Source organism: Cherax quadricarinatus, chromosome 6 (assembly GCF_038502225.1).
Source record: "Cherax quadricarinatus isolate ZL_2023a chromosome 6, ASM3850222v1, whole genome shotgun sequence".
Lineage (NCBI taxonomy): Eukaryota > Metazoa > Arthropoda > Malacostraca > Decapoda > Parastacidae > Cherax > Cherax quadricarinatus.
In genome coordinates, this window is record NC_091297.1 from 12,120,288 (window position 1) to 12,141,645 (window position 21,358).

Sequence of the window (21,358 nt, forward strand, 5' to 3'; positions counted from 1 at the left end):
GATGAAAGATTGGATATCAGATTGGAGGGAGAGAGTATGGAGGAGGTGAATGTATTCAGATATTTGGGAGTGGACGTGTCAGCGGATGGGTCTATGAAAGATGAGGTGAATCATAGAACTGATGAGGGGAAAAGGGTGAGTGGTGCACTTAGGAGTCTGTGGAGACAAAGAACTTTGTCCTTGGAGGCAAAGAGGGGAATGTATGAGAGTATAGTTTTACCAACGCTCTTATATGGGTGTGAAGCATGGGTGATGAATGTTGCAGCGAGGAGAAGGCTGGAGGCAGTGGAGATGTCATGTCTGAGGGCAATGTGTGGTGTGAATATAATGCAGAGAATTCGTAGTTTGGAAGTTAGGAGGAGGTGCGGGATTACCAAAACTGTTGTCCAGAGGGCTGAGGAAGGGTTGTTGAGGTGGTTCGGACATGTAGAGAGAATGGAGCGAAACAGTGTGACTTCAAGAGTGTATCAGTCTGTAGTGGAAGGAAGGCGGGGTAGGGGTCGGCCTAGGAAAGGTTGGAGGGAGGGGGCAAAGGAGGTTTTGTGCGCGAGGGGCTTGGACTTCCAGCAGGCATGCATGAGCGTGTTTGATAGGAGTGAATGGAGACAAATGGTTTTTAATATTTGACATGCTGTTGAAGTGTGAGCAAAGTAACATTTATGAAGGGGTTCAGGGAAACCAGCAGGCCGGACTCGAGTCCTGGAGATGGGAAGTACAGTGCCTGCACTCTGAAGGAGGGGTGTTAATGTTGCAGTTTAAAAACTGTAGTGTAAAGCACCCTTCTGGCAAGACAGTGATGGAGTGAATGATGGTGAAAGTTTTTCTTTTTCGGGCCACCCTGCCTTGGTGGGTATCGGCCAGTGTGATAATTAATAAAATACAAAAAAATGAACATTTAAGTAATATTTTTAATTTTTCTCATCAAACATGTGTATTGTCTGATATGTGGAAGATGGCTAAAGTAATTCCTATTTTTAAAGCAGGGGACAAGTGGTTCCCGGCAAATTACCGCCCAGTAAGCCTAACCTCAATTGTAGGCAAATTACTAGTCGGTTATAGCTGATAATATAAGAAGCCATCTCAGTAGGCATAATTTGATTAACCCTTTGAGGGTTTTCGTCGTACTAGTACGTCTTACGCGTAGGGGTTTTTGACGTACTAGTACTCATAAATTCTAGCGGCCTCAAATCTAGTGGGAGAAAGCTGGTAGGCCTTCATATGAAAGAATGGGTCTATGTGGTCAGTGTGCACAGTCTAAAAAAAATCCTGCAGCACACAGTGCATAATGAGAAAAAAAAAAACTTTGACCATTTTTTTTTAATAAATCAGCGACTTTGCAGTGTATTTTCGTATGGTATTTATTGTTGTATTCTAGTTTTCTTGGTCTCATTTTATAGAATGGAAGACATATTACAGAAATTGAGATGATTTTGACTGGTTTTACAATGAAAAGTGCCTTGAAATTGAGCTCAAAGTAGCAGAAATGTTCGATTTTTACCAAACTTCAAAAGTACACAAATCGTGCCAAGCGTGCAATACACGTCAACTGGTGAGTCTAATATTCTTTCACAAGTGCACCAATAATATTTATACCATTTTTTACACTAATGCAGTAGTCTGCATAACAGTAAATCTTATATTTTTTGTGAAAATAAAAATTCGAAGTGGAAAGCAAAAGAATATAAGAGGGGCCTTGAGACGTTACTAATGACTAGAGGAAATGTCATTTTAGTGCTAGGAATGTCTTTCTTGTTTATTCTGGACCCTATTCGGAAATTGGCATCTTTTGAAATTTGTGTGAAATTGGCAAAATTGCTAAATTCTGACCACTGTACTGGATAGTTGAATTTCATAAATGAGTGGTTTCTTGCACCCATTCGATAGAAAAAATGGAGTTCTAGCGAAATATTCATGTTTTTTGTCGACTAGTACAGTGAAATTGGCCGAAAATGGGGCTCAAAGTGGGCAAAATCGCCGATGCGTAAACATCGCCGAGACCGCTAACTTTGCGAGAGCATAATTCCGTAAGTTTTCTATCAAATTTCAAACTTTTGGTGTCTTTATGATCGGGAAAAGATTCTCTATCTTTTCATAAGAGAAAATAATTTTTTTTTTTTTTAAATTTGGCCGACCCTGAGAACGAGTTTCGGAGAGGGCCTGTCGACCCTCAAAGGGTTAATGATACTCAACATGGATTCACCAGGGGCTGTTCCTGCCTAACTAGTTTATTAACTTTCTTCAGTGAGGCTTTTGAGGCCATTGATCATGATAAAGAATTTGATATTGTTTATTTGGGTTTTAGTTAGGGTTTTGATAGAGTACTACATTGGAGACTGCTAAAGAAAGTGGCTGCTCATGGCATTGGGAGAAAAGTGCTGTCATGGATCAAGTCATGACTCACCAATAGGAAGCAGAGTGTGTGCATAAATGGGGTTAAAACTGAGTGGGGATCTGTAACTAGTGGCGTTCCAGAGGGATCGGTCTTGATCCCATTGTTGTTTATAATATATATGTCAATGACCTTGATGAGGGAATTACTAGTAATATGAGCAAATTTGCCGATGACATGAAGATAGGTAGGATAATTGATTGAAATATAGATGTCACGGAACCTCAGAAAGATTTAGACAAACTCAATTCTTGGTCAGAAAAGTGGCAGATGCAATTCAGTGTAGATAAATGCAAGGTTCTGAAGCTCAGGAGTGTCCATAACCCTAGCACTTCTAAGTTAAATAACATTGAACTTAGCCATACGGATTACGAAAAGGACTTGGGGGTTATGGTAAGCAGCAACCTTAAACCAAGACAGCAATGCCTAAGTGTATGTAATAAGGCAAACAGATTACTGGGATTTATATCAAGAAGTATAAGCAACAGAAGTCCAGAGGTTATACTACAGCTTTATACATCATTAGTAAGGCCTCACCTAGATTACACAGCTCAGTTTTGGTCTCCACATTACAGAATGGATATAAATTCATTAGAAAACATTCAACGAAGAATTAGAAAATTAATTCGTAGCATTAGAAATCTTCTGTATGAAGAAAGTTTGAAGTCCCTTAAATTACATTCACTTGTAAGATGGAGAATGGGGGGAGACATGATCGAAGTGTACAAGTGGAAGATGGGTATTAACAAACTGGGTATAAATAAGGTCTTCAGGATATCTCTCAAAGAGAGAACCTGCAATAATGGATTCAAGTTAGACAGGTTTAGATTTAGGAAGGATGTAGGAAAGTATTGGTTTGGAAATAGGGTAGTTGATAAGTTGAACAGTCTGCCTAGTATGGTTATTGAAGCTAGGACCTTGGGTAGTTTTAAATTTAGGTTGGATAAATACAGTGGGAAAATTTATGGAATCAATAATTGCCAAAGCAATTCATAGCATCTTGATAGGCACATATTGATTAATGAATCTCAACACGGGTTTACAAAGGGACGCCCCGTTCATGTCTTACAAATTTCCTAACTTTTTCACTAAGGTGTTTGAGGAGGTAAATCATGGTAATGAATATGATATTGTGTATATGGACTTCAGTAAGGCTTTCGATAGAGTTCCACATCAGAGGCTATCGAGGAAACTTAAGGCACACGGAATAGGAGGAGAAATTTTTTCCTGGGTAGAGGCATGGCTGACAAATAGGCAGCAGAGAGTTTGCATAAATGGGGAGAAATCAGAATGGGGGCACATCACAAGCGGTGTTACTAAAGGGTCAGTGTTGGGCCCATTGTTGTTCACAATTTACATAAACGACTTAGATGAGGGAATAAATAGGGACATAAGCAAATTTGCTGATGATGCCAAAATAAGCAGTCCAAGTCATTCTAATGAGTACACTAGAGCACTCCAGGATGATTTGAATAGACTGATGCAATGGTCAGAGAAGTGGCAGATGCATTTTAATATAAACAAATGCAAAGTTCTAAATGTTGGACAGGAAAATAACCATGCGACATATAAACTAAATAATGTAGATCTTAATACTACTAATTGCGAAAAGGATTTACGAGTTCTGGTTAGCAGTAATCTAAAACCAAGACAACAGTGCATTAGTGTTCGCAATAAAGCTAACAGAATTCTTGGCTTCATATTTAGAAGTTGGTAGTAGGTTGGTAGAAAGCAACCAACCATGGGGTACTACCGTCCTGCCAAGTGAGTGTGAAACAAAAGTCTGTAATTGTTTTACGTGATGGTAGGATTGCTGGTGTCTTTTGTCTGTCTCATAAATATGCAAGATTACAGGTATGTTTTACTACTTTTACTTACACTTAGGTCACACTACACATACATGTACACGTTTATTTATACACACTCATCTGAGTTTTCTTTGATTTTATCTTAATAGTTCTTGGTCTTATTACTTTTCCTTTTATATCCATGGGGAAGTGGAATAAGAATCTTTCCTCTGTAAGCCATGCGTGTTGTAAAAGTCAATTAAAATGCCAGGAACAATGGGCTAGTAACCCCTTTTCCTGTAATAATTACTAAAAAGAATAAAAAAATTGTCAAAGTGGGAAGTCTGAATGTGCGTGGATGTTGTGCAAATGATAAGAAAGAGATGATTGTGGATGTTATGAATGAGAAGAAGCTGGATGTCCTGGCTTTAAGTGAAACAAAGCTGAAGAGGGTGGGAGAGTTTCAGTGGAGAGGAATAAATGGAATTAGGTCAAGGGGTTTCAAATAGAGTTAAAGCTAAAGAAGGAGTAGCAATAATGTTGAAGGATAAGTTATGGCAGGAAAAGAGGGACTATAAATGTATTAATTCAAGGATTATGTGGAGTAAAATAAAGGTTGGATGAAAAGTGGGTTATAGTAAGCGTATATGCACCTGGAGAAAAGAGAAGTGTAGAGGAGAGAGAGAGATTTTGGAAAATGTTGAGTGAATGCATGGGGAGTTTTGAACCAAGTGTGAGAGTAATGGTGGTTGGGGATTTCAATGCTGAAGTGGGCAAAAATGTTGTGGAGGGAGTAGTATGTAAATTTGGGGTGCCAGGGGTCAGTGAAAATGGAGAGCCTTTAGTTGAGCTATGTGTAGAAAGAGGTTTGGTAATAAGTAATACATATTTTATGAAGAAGAGGATAAATAAATATACAAGTTATGATATAGCACGTAATGAAAGTAGTTTGTTAGGTTATGTATTGGTGGATAAAAGGTTGATGGGTAGGCTCCAGGATGTACACTTTTATAGAGGGGCAACTGATATATCGGATCATTATTTAGTTGTAGCTACAGTTAGAGTAAGAGGTAGATGGGAAAAGAGGAAAATGGCAACAACAAGCAGGAGGGGGGTAAAAGTGTATAAACTAAGGGAGGAGGAAGTTCGGGTGTGATATAAGCAACTATTGGCAGAAAGGTGGGCTGGTGCAAGTGTGAGTAGTGGGGAGGGTTGAAGGGGGTTGGAATTGTTTTAAAAATGGAGTATTAGAATGTGGGGCAGAAGTTTCTAGTTAAAGGAGGGTGGGGGCAGGAGGAAAGAGGAGTGATTGGTGGAATGATGAAGTAAAGGGTGTGATAAAAGAGAAAAAGTTAGCTTATGAGATGTTCTTACAAAGCAGAAGCATTATAAGAAGAGTAGAGTATATGGAGAGTAAAAGAAAGGTGAAGAGAGTGGTGAGAGAGTGCAAAATGAGAGCAGATGATAGTGGGAGAGGCACTGTCAAGTAATTTTAATGAACATAAGAAAAAAATTTTGGAGTGAGTTAAACAATAAAGCCTAGAGAACGAATGGATTTGTCAGTTAAAAACAGAGTAGGGGAGTTAATAGATGGGGAAATGGAGGTTTTGGGTAGATGACGAGAATATTTTGAGGAACTTTTAAATGTCGACATAGAAAGGGAAGCGGTAATTTCATGCACTGACCAGGGAGCTATAACATCATTTAGGAGTGAAGAAGAATAGGATGTGAGTGTTTGGGAGGTGTGTGAGGCATTACGTAGAATGAAAAGGGGGTAAAGCAGCTGGAACTGACGGGATCATGACAGAAACGTTAGAAGCAGGGGGAGATATAATATTGGGGTGGTTGGTATTTTTGTTTAATAAATGTATGAAAGAGGGGAAGGTACCTAGGGATTGGCGGAGAGCATGTATAGTCCCTTTATATAAAGGGAATGGGGACAAAAGAGATTGTAAAAATTATTAAGGAATAAGTTTACTGAGTATACCAGGAAAAGTGTACGGTAGGGTTATAATTGAAAGAATTAGAGGTAAGACAGAATGTAGGATTGCGGATGAGCAAGGAGGTTTCAGAGTGGGTAGGGGATGTGTAGATCAAGTGTTTACATTGAAGCATATATGTGAACAGTATTTAGATAAAGGTAGGGAAGTTTTTATTGCATTTATGGATTTAGAAAAGGCATATGATAGTGGATAGGGGAGCAATGTTGCAGATGTTACAAGTATATGGAATAAGTGGTAAGTTACTAAATGCTGTAACGAGTTTTTATGAGGATAGTGAGGCTCAGGTTAGGGTGTGTAGAAGAGAGGTAAAAGTAGGTCTTAGACAGGGATGTGTAATGTCACCATGGTTGTTTAATATATTTATAGATGGGGTTGTAAAAGAAGTAAATGCTAGGGTGTTCGGGAGAGGGGTTGGTTTAATTTGTGGGGAATCGAATACAAAATGGGAATTGACACATTACTTTTTGCTGATGATACTGTGCTTATGGGAGATTCTCAAGAAAAATTGCAAAGGTTAGTGGATGAGTTTGGGAGTGTGTGTAAAAGTAGAAAGTTGAAAGTGAACATAGAAAAGAGTAAGGTAATGATGGTATCAAGGATATCAAAATGGGGAGGAGTAGTATGGAAGAAGATACTTGGGAGTTGACATGTTAGCGGATGGATTTATGAAGGATGAGGTTAATCATAGAATTGATGAGGGAAAAAAGGTGAGTGGTGCGTTGAGGTGTATGTGGAGACAAAAAAACGTCATCTATGGAGGCAAAGAAGGGAAGGTATGAAAGTATAGTAGTACCAACACTTATATGGGTATGAAGCTTGGGTTGTGAATGCAGCAGCGAGGAGACGGTTGGAGGCAGTGGAGATGTCCTGTCTAAGGGCAGTGTGTGGTGTAAATATTATGCAGAAATTCAGAGTGTGGAAATTAGGTGTGGAGTTAATAAAAGGGCTGAAGAGGGGTTGTTGAGGTGGTTTGGTCATTTAGAGAGAATGGATCAAAGTAGAATTACATGGAGAGCATATAAATCTGTAGGGGAAGGAAGGCGGGGTAGGATCGTCCTCGAAAAGGTTAGAAGGAAGGGGTAAGGGAGGTTTTGTGGGCGAGGGGCATGGACTTCCAACAGGCGTACATGAGCGTGTTTGATAGGAATGAATGGAGACGAATGGTATTTGGGACCTGATGATCTGTTGGAGTGTGAGCAGGGTAATAGTGAAGGAATTCAGGGAAACCGTTTATTTTTATATAGCCGGACTTGAGTCCTGGAAATGGGAAGTACAATGCCTGCACTCTAAAGGAGGGGTTTCTGGATATTAGCAGATTGGAGGGATATGTTGTGTCTCTATACGTATATGCTTCTAAACTGTTGTATTCTGAGCACCTCTGCAAAAACAGTGATTATGTGTGAGTGAGGTGAAATTGTTGAATGATGATGAAAGGATTTTCTCTTTGGGGATTTTTTCTTTTTGGGTCACCCTGCCTTGGTGGGAGACAGCCGACTTGTTAAAAAAAAAAATCTAGAAATATAAATAATGAAGTCCTCAGGTTTTTCTTTAACTCTATATATCCTTGGTTAAGCCTCATTTAGACTGTGCTGCTCAGTTCTGGTCACCGTATTGCAGAACGGATGTAAATGCTCTAGAGAACGTACAGAGGAGGATGACATAGATGATCCCATGTATCAGAGATCTTCCCTATGAGGATAGACTGAGGGCCCTGAGTCTGCACTCTCTTGAAAGGCGTAGAATTAGGGGGGATATGATTTAGGTGTATAGGTGGAAAACAGGAATAAATAAAGGGGATGTAAATAGCGTGCTGAAAATTTCCAGCCAAGACAGGACTCGCAGCAATGATTTCAAGTTGGAAAAATTCAGATTCAGGAAGGATATGGGAAAGCACTGGTTTGGTAATAGTTGTGGATGAGTGGAACAAACTCCCGAGTACAGTTATTGAGGCTAAATCGTTGTGTAGTTTTAAAAATAGGTTAGATAAATACATGAGTGGGTGTGAGTTGGACCTGACTAGCTTGTGCTGCTGAGTCTGGTGCCGTGCTCCTTGAGTGGAGGTGACCAGACTGGGTGGGTCATTGGGCTAATCTGGGGGGGGGGGACATGAATCTGCTTCGCATGGGTCAGTAGGCCTGTTGCAGTGTTCCTTCATTCTTATGTTCTTATGAGTGAAAAGGGTGGGATTTGAGTGGAGTTATCGGGGCTTGTTTCTTGGGTAGTGCTGAAGGTTGGGTTAGGCAAATGTCCTAATGGTGGGATGGATTGTGAAGGACCTGCCTAGCATGGACCAGCAGGCCTGCTGCAGTGCTCCTCCTTGCTTATGTTCTTAACTACAAAACTTGGCATTTTTGGTGGGCTTCAGTTAACATAAACTTATTTTTCCTCATATGTTCTTCAATTCACTTTACACTATTTTTTTTATTCACATGGCATTTTCAAGAGAATAACTACCTTTTAATCGATGGTCAACTTTATACAACATTGTGGCATTTTTCCCTATTTCAAATTTATACTGTTACTGTATCATATATAGTGCAGTATTCTTTACTTTCCTAAAATTATTTGTAATTTTCTTTGTAAACAAAAATTTCTGTTATCTTCAGTTTTTATTTTTATGAGTTATATGATAGCATTTCTTCTTGATTATCTTTCAGTTTTTGAATCTGATTTCAGGGCCATTTTACATATTTTATGCCATCATCATTTTATCTTGTTAGTTTAGTTTTCTGTTTTAATGTGTAAAGTGACCATAGTTTATAATTTCTGCCTTATATTAATCTTAGCCTTTGACTTCATGTTTATAGCTACATCCAAAGTACTATATTATTAATGTAGATGATGATGATGAGGTAAAAATATAGATAATGATAAGGTAAAGAGGGTAGTAAGGGAGAAAAAATTAGAACATAAGAGGCTTTTACAGTATAGAAATTATGTGTGGGACATATCCAAACTTTGGGCAGATACTGATACTATCAAAATCGGTTGATACCCACCAATTCCTACACTCATTTTGAGACGTATCAAAATTAGTAGATACCACTGCTACTTTGGCACATCCCTAGTAAAAATGATAGACTGTTCTGAAGGCAAGAGTATATGGAGAGGAAGAGGGAAGTTAGAGTGGTGAGGAAGTACAAAAAGAGCCAGTGAGAGAAGGGGGCAAGTCTATATCAGCCAATTTTGCTAAGAATAAGAAGCTGTATTGAAAAGGCTCAGTAAAGTGAGGGCTCCTTCATAGCAAATGACTTTTAGCTAAGAATGAAAGAAGGGAGATGTTAGATGGAGGTTGGAATACTGGAAAGATCGAGAGGATATTGTGATTTGTTGATTGTTAGTGATGAAGGGGAGGCAGTGATTTCATGCATGGGGGCAGGGAGTGGTAACATTGTATAGGAATGAGGAGGAACTTAGGTGGATGTGTGGAAAATGTGTGAGGCAGTGGGTAAAGCAACTGAAATTTATGTGGCTAAGACATGTTAAAAACAGGTGGAAATAGTGTTGGAGTGGTTGGCTTGTTTGTTCACTGTATGCATGGAAGAAGGGAAGATAGCAAAGAATTGGCAAAGAGCATGCATAGTTCTCTTGTGAACAGGCAGAAACAGTAGATGGAGGAACAAAAGGTGGTGATTTACTGTAAAGTAAGATTGCAGAGGAGCAGGGAAGATTTAGGAAGGTAAGGGGATGCATTTATGGATTTAGAAAAGGCATATGATAAGGTGAATAGGAGAGCCATGTGGTGGCAGATGTTGCATATGTATGGCATAGGAGGTAGGTTACTAGAAGAGATAAGATATTACATGCAGAGATTGAGGCTCAGGTTAAGGTATGTAGTAGGGAGGGGGACTATTTCAACAATCCCCCAATGCCCTAGTAAACACTAAGGTGTCGGGAAGAGGTGTGGGATTAAAAGACGCTGGACCTAATACATGGGAGTTATCCCAGTTACTCTTTGCTAATTGCACAGTTTGTTTAGGGGATTCTGAAGACAAATGAATTTGTGAGGGTTTGTAAAAGGAAATTGAAGTGAACATAGAAAAGAGCAAGGTGATGAGGATAACAAAAAATCAAGGCAATACTAGATTGAATAACAGATTGAAGGAGAGGGAGTATGAAAGAAGTGGATGTATTTAGATATTTGGGAGTGGACATTTCAGTAGATGGGTCTATGAAAGATCAGGTGAACCATAGAATAGATGAAGGGGGGAAAAGGGTGAATGGTGTGTTGTAGTACACTAGAAAACCTTGTCATACAATCATAGTTCTAGCTTTCAATACTATGCAATTTAAATTTAGATTTTCATTTCCACTAGAAGTGTGCCCATTTCCATTTAAGAGTGAAATTCATTTCCATTGGTGGCACTGATTTATATTAGTGAGCACCACAGCAGACAGGCCTGAGACCTCACCAATACCCATAGGCAACTGTTGTCTTATCACTGCAGGGGATGGGTGATGGACTGTAAACAGACCAGCCTCCAACATGGGTCAGCATATCTGGACCATACGATTTTTAGCTTGGTGCACACTGCTCAGTTTTTCCTTTATTTCATCGTCCCATCTTATCTTTTGATATTTATCATAGCTTCCAAATAAAGTGCAGGTGATACTGGCGAAGAAAAGAAGTAGATTAACCCTTTGAGGGTTTTGGTCGTACTAGTATGTCTTACGCGTAGGGGTTTTTGACGTTCTAGTACTCATAAATTCTAGCGACCTCAAATCTAGTGGGAGAAAGCTGGTAGGCCTTCATATGAAAGAATGGGTCTATGTGGTCAGTGTGCACAGTCTAAAAAAATCCTGCAGCACAGTGCATAATGAGAAAAAAAAAACTTTGACCATTTTTTTGGAATAAATCAGCGACTTTGCAGTGTATTTTCGTATGGTATTTATTGTTGTATTCTAGTTTTCTTGGTCTCATTTTATAGAATGGAAGACATATTACAGAAATTGAGATGATTTTGACTGGTTTTACAATGAAAGGTGCCTTGAAATTGAGCTCAAAGTAGCAGAAATGTTCGATTTTTACCAAACTTCAAAAGTAAACAAATCGTGCCAAGCGTGCAATACACGTCAACTGGTTAGTCTAATATTCTTTCACAAGTGCACCAATAATATTTATACCATTTTTTACACTAATGCAGTAGTCTGCATAACAGTAAATCTTATATTTTTTGTGAGAATAAAAATTCAAAGTGGAAAGCAAAAGAATATAAGAGGGGCCTTGAGACGTGACTAATGACTAGAGGAAATGTCATTTTAGTGCCAGGAATGTCTTTCTTGTTTATTCTGGACCCTATTTGGAAATTGGCATCTTTTGAAATTTGTGTGAAATTGGCAAAATTGCTAAATTCTGACCACTGTACTGGATAGTTGAATTTCATAAATGGGTGGTTTCTTGCACCCATTCGATAGAAAAAATGGAGTTCTAGCGAAATATTCATGTTTTTTGTCGACTAGTACAGTGAAATTGGCCGAAAATGGGGCTCAAAGTGGGCAAAATCGCCGATGCGTAAACATCGCCGAGACCGCTAACTTTGCGAGAGCATAATTCCGTAAGTTTTCTATCAAATTTCAAACTTTTGGTGTCTTTATGATCAGGAAAAGATTCTCTATCTTTTCATAAGAGAAAATATTTTTTTTTTTTTTTTAAATTTGGCCGACCCTGAGAACGAGTTTCGGAGAGGGCCTGTCGACCCTCAAAGGGTTAAGCCTGAAACTATGCATATTACATAAGAACACTGGAGGAAATTGAAATGGTGAAGGGTGACACATGCTTCATGGAGATGGCCAAATGTTGGGTGTTAGAGAATCAGTGATTCAGTCACTTTGAGAGAGTGAGACAAAGATAAGGTCTTATGCAATGAGTAATCCTTGGTGTCATATAGTGAAAAGAATGAGGAATAAGTTCATGGTCACCCTCTTCACTCACTCCAACATGTTAAACATCCCAAACTTGACTTGAAGGTAGGTAACAAATAATACACAATATTAATGTAACCATTTTTTAGCTAATGTACTTTCTTTTAACTGAACTCACTAGAGCTCAATTTTTAAGAGCATCATCATCATCATCATCATCATCATCTCATCGACAATGTTAGTTAACACAACTTATTTTTATGACATTAAAAGAATTTGCTATAATCTCTTGAAGATCTCAAGAATACAACCCAATTTTTTCCCATATGTTTTTCAGTCTATATGCCACATAAATCAATAGTAGTGCAGTTTTTGGGAAAGTAAACTTTCGAATTATAGTTGTCCACTGTATCTGTGGAAAGAAAGAAGCTTATCTATGGAGCCTTGAAAGAATGTGCCAGAGTATAGTGGTATCATCACTTATACGGGCATGAGGCATGAGTTTTTAATACTCTAGCAGAAAAGAAGACTAGAGGCAGACAAGATGTCATGCTTGAGAGCAATGTGTAGTGTGAATGTTGTGAAGAGGATTCAAAGCATCGAAATAAAAGGGTGATGTGGGGAGACCAAGGACGTAATTGGAGAGCTGAGGAAGAGTTGTTGAGGTGGTTTGGGTATGTATAAAGGATGGAGAGGGATGGTAAGTTGACAAAGAGATGTATAAAACCAGATGAAGAGTAGGAGAGGGAGGGATCATCCCAGGAATGGTTGAACATAAGGGGTACGAGGGGCTTATACCCTATCCCGTACCTTGCATCCAGCAAGCTTGGATAAGCAGGTTAAGTAGAAGTGCATAGAGACAAGTGGTTTTTAAGGAATGTGCTGTTGGAGTGTGAACAGAGTAACTTTTTTGAAGAGACTCAAGGAAACCTGTTAGTTGGACTTGCATCCTGGAGGTGAGAAGTACAGTGCCTGCACTCGGGAGGAGCTGGGATATTGTAGTTGGAGGGGCAACCTGACTCTAAGTATGCTTCTGGAAAGATGATGATTGAGTGAATGTTGAGTTAAGAAAAACTTTTTTAATATTTGTTTTATTTTCTGTCAGGAGAAGAGAAAGAAGCAGCAGTGGTAGCTACTCAAGCAGCTGTTGCGCAGACGACACAACTCGTAATGGAAACTGTTTTGGAGAAACTACGTTCAGAGATCCAAAAGCAGCATGCAGACTTCTTAGAAATATCAAAACAGCAGGTGGCTGAGCAGGTTGAGGTAGCAGCCATTGTGTTAGAGCAGAAGGTGTCAGAACAGCTGGAGATTCAACTTCACACATCCAAACAGCAATTACATGACATTGTTAATGCTGCTGTCAAGCAAGTTGTGCCAGTGTTTATTGCTTCAGCAGTTTCAGAAGCTGTGGCTACTGCTGTTCCTGATTATGTTGCTGCAGCAGTTCCTGAAGCTGTTGCAAAAGCAGTAACAGGTGCTGTGAGTATGACAATGGAAGGTGCTGTAGACACAGCTGTTGATAAAGCAGTTGATACTGTTGTTACTGATGCTGTCGCTCATGCTATTCCTGATGCAGTAGAAGTAGCTATATCAGATGCCATAGCTGATGCTGTGCCCAAGGCTGTTGAAACTGCACTACCTAAAGTTGTATCAGAGGCCTTGGTAATTGCTGTAAATGATGCAGTTAAAAAGACTGTAAGTGCAGAAATACAAGATTTTGTTGCAGTTGCTGCACAAGAGGCAGTTGCATCAGTCTTACCATCTGCTGTTTCCACTGCAGTGAATGAGACAGTATCAATAGCTGTTGCAGAAGCTGTTGCGGAAGTCGAGGCAAGTAAGGCAGGTGATCAGCATTCAAAGGTAAGGTTTTAAGAATTCTTTTGACATATAAATTCATAATTTTGTATATTTGAATATTTGATTCCTTGTTTCCTTTGGGACTTCAGCAACCTTGCAGAAAAGGCTTCATGTCTAGCTTATTTCCCAACATTTCAAATAACCTTCACATGTTCATGGCAGCTGAAGGATAGCATACCTGCTATCACAAGTTGGCCTGGACAGTACATACATGCAGCAATCACCAGTTCCACCAAGATTTGAGAATTTGTGGAAAGATTGAGCAGTGTCTTGGCAATACTATATATGTTGGAAAAAATGGAAAACTGATATAAATAGGATAGGGTAAAAAATGTTAAAAATTTGCCATATTTTGCAGATGAAAGAAACTGGTGAAGGATTGGAATTGCTAGCAGGGGTCTCTTCCACCTCTACCAGTAGTGGTGATGCTTCTCTTTTTGCCACTGTAAACCTCTCCAAGAATAATAATGGTTCCACATATTCCTCTGTTTCAACTGGAATGCCTTTTATTACTGGACTGAATGAATCTGCTGTGATTCAGATTGTGAAAGATGCCCTCATGAAATATGATGCAGACAAGACTGGTATGGTGGATCATGCTCTAGAAAGTGCTGGTGGAAACATAATTTCTACTCGCTGCACTGAGAGTTATCAGGTAAACTTTTTTAATTTGTGCTAAAGCATGCAATTTTTTTTTTTTTTCCTAAAACATTTTTTTTTTTTTATAACAGATAACTTTGTGATCCATTAGTTACTAACTAGGTATCCCCAAAGAGGTACCTTCATTCTCTAACTTTTCAATTTTATTTGGCTCATAACTCGAGTGCCTCATCCAATTGTCTTCAAATTTTCAACACTTATGTGTAGCAATGAGAATCAGATTTTTGGAACAGTTGCCATACTTACATGCCCTATGACCAGAGATGTCCAACCCATTCCCGTCCTCTTGGAACAGCTCGGATTACTTTAAAAGCCTTAATGGTGCAGAGTTGACGATTTTCTGTGTGAATTTTTTTCTTCTACAAGAAGAAGAGGAGGAGAAGAAAAGAAGAAGAGGAAAAGAAGAAAAGAAAAGAAAAGGAAGAAGAAGAAGAGGAGAAGAAAAGAAGAGAAGAAGAAAAGTAGTAGTAGTAGTAGTCATCATCACCCACTGAGGCAGGGTGACCCAAAAAGAAAGAAAACCCCCAAAAAGAAAATACTTTCATCATCATTCAACACACTCACCTCATACATAAACACTGTCTTTGCAGAGGGACCCAGAAGCATATATAAAGATATACAACATATCCCTCCAAACTGCCAATATCCTAGACCTTTCCTTTAAAGTGCAGGTATTGTACTTCCATTTCCAGTACTCAAGGTCAGGTATATAAAATCACCAGTTTCCCTTAATCACTTCACTAAATATTACCCTGCTCACACTCCAACAGCTCGTCAGGTCCCAAAAACCATTTGTCTCCATTCACTCCTATCTAACACGCTCACACATGCTTGCTGAAAGTCCAAGCCCTTCGCCCGCAAAACCTCCTTTTCTCCCTCCCTCCAACCTTTTTGAGGACAACTCCCACCCTGCCTTCCTTTGCCTACAGATTTATATGCTGTCCAAGTCATTTTACTTTGATCCATTCTCTCTAAATGGCCAAACCACCTCAACAACCCCTCTTCAGCCCTCTGACTAATACAGTGGACCCCTGCATAACGATATTAATCCGTTCCTGAGAGCTCATTGTTATGCGAAATTATTGTTATGCAAATTAATTTTCCCCATGAGAAATAATGGAAATCAAATTAATCCGTGCAAGACACCCAAAAGTATGAAAAAAAATTTTTACCACATGAAATATACATTTTCCTACACACAAAGAGAAGGATACATGCACAATAGTAGAGTAGTACATGCACAATATGTATTGTGCATGTACTACTCTACTAAATGAAGAATAAATGACACCTTTATTGAAGATGGAGCAATGACTGATGAGACACTGTCCTGGGAGTGCCTTTTCCTCCTGAGTACTGTAGGTCCTGTTCAGCATTTTCTTCCAGAACAGGCCTTATCACACTGTGTATGCCACTACGATTCTTAAATCTCTCAAACCAACCTTTGCTGGCTTTAAATTCACCAATATGAGCACTAGTTCCAGGCATTTTTCCCTGTTCACCTGGGTGTTAGTCGACTGGTGTGGGTTGCATCCTGGGAGACAAGATTAAGGACCCCAATGGAAATAAGTTAGATAGTCTTCGATGACACTGACTTTTTTGGGTTATCCTGGGTGGCTAACCCTCTGGGGTTAATTGTTTCTTGGTATTCTCAATAAGCCACATCAACAACGGTGCTACAGCAGCAGCAGCAGCTGACAGTGCTACAGCAGCAGCAGCAGCTGCAGCTGACAGTGCTACAGCAGCAGCTGACAGTGCTACAGCAGCAGCAGACGGTGCTACAGCAGCAGCAGACTGTACTACAGCAGCAGCAGCAGCTGACGGTGATACAGCAGCAGCAGCAGCTGACAGTGCTACAGCAGCAGCAGCAGCTGACAGTGCTACAGCAGCAGCTGCAGCTGACAGTGCTACAGCAGCAGCTGACAGTGCTACAGCAGCAGCAGCAGCTGACAGTGCTACAGCAGCAGCAGCAGCTGCAGCTGACAGTGCTACAGCAGCAGCTGACAGTGCTACAGCAGCAGCAGACGGTGCTACAGCAGCAGCAGACGGTACTACAGCAGCAGCAGCAGCTGACGGTGGTACAGCAGCAGCAGCAGCTGACGGTGCTACAGCAGCAGCAGCAGCAGCTGACGGTGCTACAGCAGCAGCAGCATCAGCAGTTGACTATGATACCACAGTATTTCGACAATATTTCTCACCCTTTTTACCACAGGGTTGGCACTAGAAGCTTTCTTGGGGCCCATGGTCACTTATTTTGCAGATAAAATCACCAAAAACACTGTAATAATACGAAATGTTCCAATTGTATGCTTGGATGTTACCGCGGAGGCTGGCTTGTAAACAATGCCACCGGCGGAACATGTGAGGCTGGCTCAGGCCGCACATTAGACGCGTCTCGGACGAATAGCGTTGAGCGGGTTTTTTAGCGGTATGTGAGGCAAAATCTTAGCGATAAAATGTATCGGTATGCAGATTTAACGTTATGTGATGCCAACAGTATGCGGGGGTCCACTGTACTTTTATTAACTCCACACCTCCGAATTCTCTGCCCTTAGACAGGACATCTCCACTGCCTCCAGCCGCCTCCTTGCTGCAACATATACAACCCAAGCTTCACACCCATATAAGAGTGTTGGTACCACTATACTTTCATACATTCCCTTCTTTGCCTCCATGCATAACGTTTTTGTCTCCACAAATACCTCAACACACCACTCGCCTTTTTTCCTTCATTAATTCTATGATTAACCTCATCCTTCATAAACCCATCCGCTGGCAAGTCAACTTCTAAATATGTATCTGAAAACATTCACTTCTCCCATGCTCCCTCTATCCAATGTGATATCCAATTTTTCTTTATCTAAATCGTTTGATACCCTCATCACCTTACTCTTTTCTATGTTCACTTTCAGCTTTCTACCTTTACACACCCTCCCAAACTCGTCCACTAACCTTTGCAACTTTTCTTTAGAATCTCCCATAAGCACAGTATCATCAGCAAAAAGTAACTGTGTCAACTCCCATTTTGTATTTGATTCCCCATAATTTAATCCCACCCCTCTCCCCAACACCCTAGCATTTACTTCTTTCACAACCCCATCTTTAAATGTATTAAACAACCATGGTGACATTACACATCCCTGTCTAAGACCTACTTTTACCATTAAATCACGTTAAATAATTTTACCTCTTTTGAATTTAATGACTGATGCAAGGATAGTACCTACTGAGTTTTTTTTTTTTTTTTCATGCTGGCAAGTTTGTTGATGTAGTAAAATACTGTAGTAATATTTTACTTTATTGCAATATTTTGCCTAGATGCTGGTGAGGGGCTGTTGATCAAAGGAACTGGACTTTTCTTCCCCTTCTTGGATTGAAATTGAATGCCTCCCATTCCACAAGTGCTATATGACCCCTACAGTTTTACAGTAAATGTTCAGTAAAAGAGATTAATGGGGGAAAGAGTGTCCTCTTTTGTGAAAAATCCATCATATTGAATGTTGCAATTAAGCAATTGTAGTCCACTTAGACTACTGGACATGGATATGGATAAACACCCATTAAAACAGACTTAGTCCACTGTATTGATGGATTGCTTGATATACTAAGAATAAACTAGAATACATTACACTGTAGTATTACCTGAAAAAAAAGAGTTGAAAGTACAATACAGTAGAGTACATTACAGTAATGCACTCCAGTTTTAAAGCTGCTAGAAATGCCTTGCTTAATAAGGGGCTTACTGTAAAATAGTTTATGTATGTCATTTACCATAACTGTATAATGTACTGTACTCAACTTTATAGAAATAGTTTGTTACAATACAGCACAATATCCCCATGTGTTCTAGTTGTGACCCAGAAAAACTTAGAATAAGTCAGGGAAGCAGTAAAGCTCCAGCAGTAACATTGCAGATTGTGTGCCAGACACAGAAAGGTAGCATGTTGATGCCAGTCAGCATCAATGTGCTAACTTTCCTCAGAGAAAAACTTAGCTCAGTCTACCTGTTATTATTATTATAATCAAAAAGACCAGTCTACCTGTTGCTGCTCTTACAACATTGCATAGCTCCTGATGATGCTTGGAGATGTGTGAAAGATCTTGAGCTGAACATTTCTATCCTCACATGGCTTGTCTTATGTGTGCATGTGTGATATTTATTTGCATTTGCTATTTGGAGAGTCACCTGAACTTGTATCTGTTGGCTTCTGGCAAGACATTGATAGTGTAAATGATGGTGAAAGTGTTTCCTTTTCAGGTCGCCCTGCTTTGGTGGGAGACAGCCAGTGTTACAAAAAATATAATTGTATTTATTTTACTTTTTTTTTTCAACAAGTCGGTTGTCTCCCACCGAGGTAGGGTGACCCATCATCATTCAACAGTTTCACCTCACACATAATCACTGTTTTTGCAGAGGTGCTCAGAATATAACAGTTTAGAAGTATATACGTATAAAGATACACAACATATCCCTCCAAACGGCCAATATCCCAAACCCCTCCTTTAAAGTGCAGGCATTGTACTTCCCATTTCCAGGACTCAAGTTTGGCTATATAAAAATAACAGGTTTCCCTGAATCCCTTCACTAAATATTACCCTGCTCACACTCCAACAGCTCGTCAGGTCCCAAATACCATTCGTCTCCATTCACTCCTATCTAACACGCTCACACACGCTTGCTGGAAGTCCAAGCCCCTCACCCACAAAACCTCCTTTACCCCCTCCCTCCGACCTTTTCGAGGACGACCCCTACCCCGCCTTCCTTCCCCTACAGATTTATGTGCTCTCCATGTCATTCTACTTTGATCCATTCTCTCTAAATCACCAAACCACCTCAACATTTCCTCTTTAGCCCTCTGACAAATACTTTTATGTACTCCACACCTTCTCCTAATTTCCACACTCCGAATTTTCTGCATGATATTCACACCACGCATTGCCCATAGACAGGACATCTCCACTGCCTCCTCGCTGCAGCATTTACAACCCAAGTTTCACACCCATATAAGAGTATTGGTACTGCAATACTTTCATACATTCCCTTCTTTGCCTCCATAGATAACGTTTTTTTTCTCCACATATACCTCAATGCACCACTTGCCTTTTTTCCTTCATCAATTCTATGATTAACCTCATCCTTCATAAATTCATCTGCTGACACGTCAACTCCCAAATATCTGAAAACATTCACTTCTTCCATACTCCTCCTCCCCAATTTGATATCCAATTTTTCTTTATCCAAATCATTTGATACCCTCATCACCTTACTTTTTTCTATGTTCACTTTCAGCTTTCTACCTTTACATACACTCTCAAACTTGTCCAATAATCTTTGCAGTTTTTCTTTAGAATCTCTCATAAGTACAGTATCAGCAAAAAGTAATTGTGTCAATTCTCATTTTGTATTTGATTCCCCATAATTTAATCCCAACCCTCTCCGTAACACCCTAGCATTTACTTCTTTTACAACCTCATCTATAAATATAGTATTAAACAACCATGGTGACATTACACATCCCTGTCTAAGGCCTACTTTTACCGGGAAGTAGTCTCCCTCTCTTCTACACACCCTAACCTGAGCCTCAGTATCCTCATAAAAACTCTTTACAGCATTTAGTAACTTACCACCTATTCTATATACCTGTAACATCTGCCACATTGCTCCCCAATCCACTCTATCATATGCCTTTTCTAGATCCATAAATGCAATAAAAACTTCCCTACCTTTATCTAAATACTGTTCTCTTTTATGCTTCAATGTAAACACTTGATCTACACATCCCCTACCCACTCTAAAACTTCCTTGCTCATCTGCAATCCTACATTCTGTCTTACCTCTAATTCTTTCAGTAATAACCCTACTGTACACTTTTCTTGGTATACTCAGTAAACTTATTCCTCTATAATTTTTACAATCTCTTTTGTCCCCCTTCCCTTTATATAAAGGGAGTATACATGCTCTCTGCCAATCCCTAGGTACTGTCTCCTCTTTTATACATTTATTAAACAAAAATACCAACCACTCCAACACTATATCCCCCCCTGCTTTTAACATTTCTGTCATGATCCCGCCAGTTCCAGCTGCTTTGCCCCCTTTCATTCTACATAATGTCTCGCACACCTCCCCCACACTCACATCCTGCTCTTCTTCACTCCTACAAGATGGTATACCTCCCTGGCCAGTGCATGAAATTTCCGCTTCCCTTTCTTTGTCGACATTTAAAAGTGCCTCAAAATATTCTCGCCATTTGCCCAGTACCTCCATCTCCCCATCTACTAACTCTCCTACTCTGTTTTTAACTGACATATCCATTCGTTCCCTAGGCTTTCTTAAGTTGTTTAACTCGCTCCAAAATTTTTTCTTATTTTCATTAAAATTTCTTGACAGTGCCTCTCCCACTATCATCTGCTCTCCTTTTGCACTCTCTTACCACTCTCTTCACCTTTCTTTTACTCTCCATATACTCTGCTCTTCTTATAACACTTCTGCTTTGTAAAAACCTCTCATAACCTACCTTTTTCTTTTTATCACACCCTTTACTTCATCATTCCACCAATCACTCCTCTTTCCTCCTGCACCCACCCTCCTATAACCACAAACTTCTGCTCCCACACTCTAATACTGCATTTTTAAAACTATTCCAACCCTCTTCAACCCCTGCACTACTCATACTTGCACCAGCCCACCTTTCTGCCAATAGTTGCTTACATCTCGCCCGAGCTTCCTCCTCCCTTAGTTTAGTTTATACACTTTCACCTCCCTTTTGTTGTCATTTTCCTCTTGTCCCATCTACGTC

The 21,358-nt window shown here is 39.8% G+C and overlaps 1 protein-coding gene across 6 annotated transcripts in view; it reads left to right on the top strand.

Annotated features, from left to right (window-relative positions):
• Positions 1-21,358, top strand: part of LOC128705557 (serine-rich adhesin for platelets-like) — a 371,836-nt gene that overhangs the window by 346,340 nt on the left and 4,138 nt on the right. For 5 of the 6 annotated variants that reach the window (XM_070080270.1, XM_070080279.1, XM_070080286.1 and 2 more), the window contains 2 exons: positions 13,147-13,904; positions 14,260-14,556. In XM_070080270.1, the coding sequence (XP_069936371.1) occupies positions 13,147-13,904; positions 14,260-14,556 (1,055 nt within the window). The remainder of the gene's footprint in view (positions 1-13,146; positions 13,905-14,259; positions 14,557-21,358) is intronic. The other variant, XM_070080274.1, reaches the window with a different exon arrangement.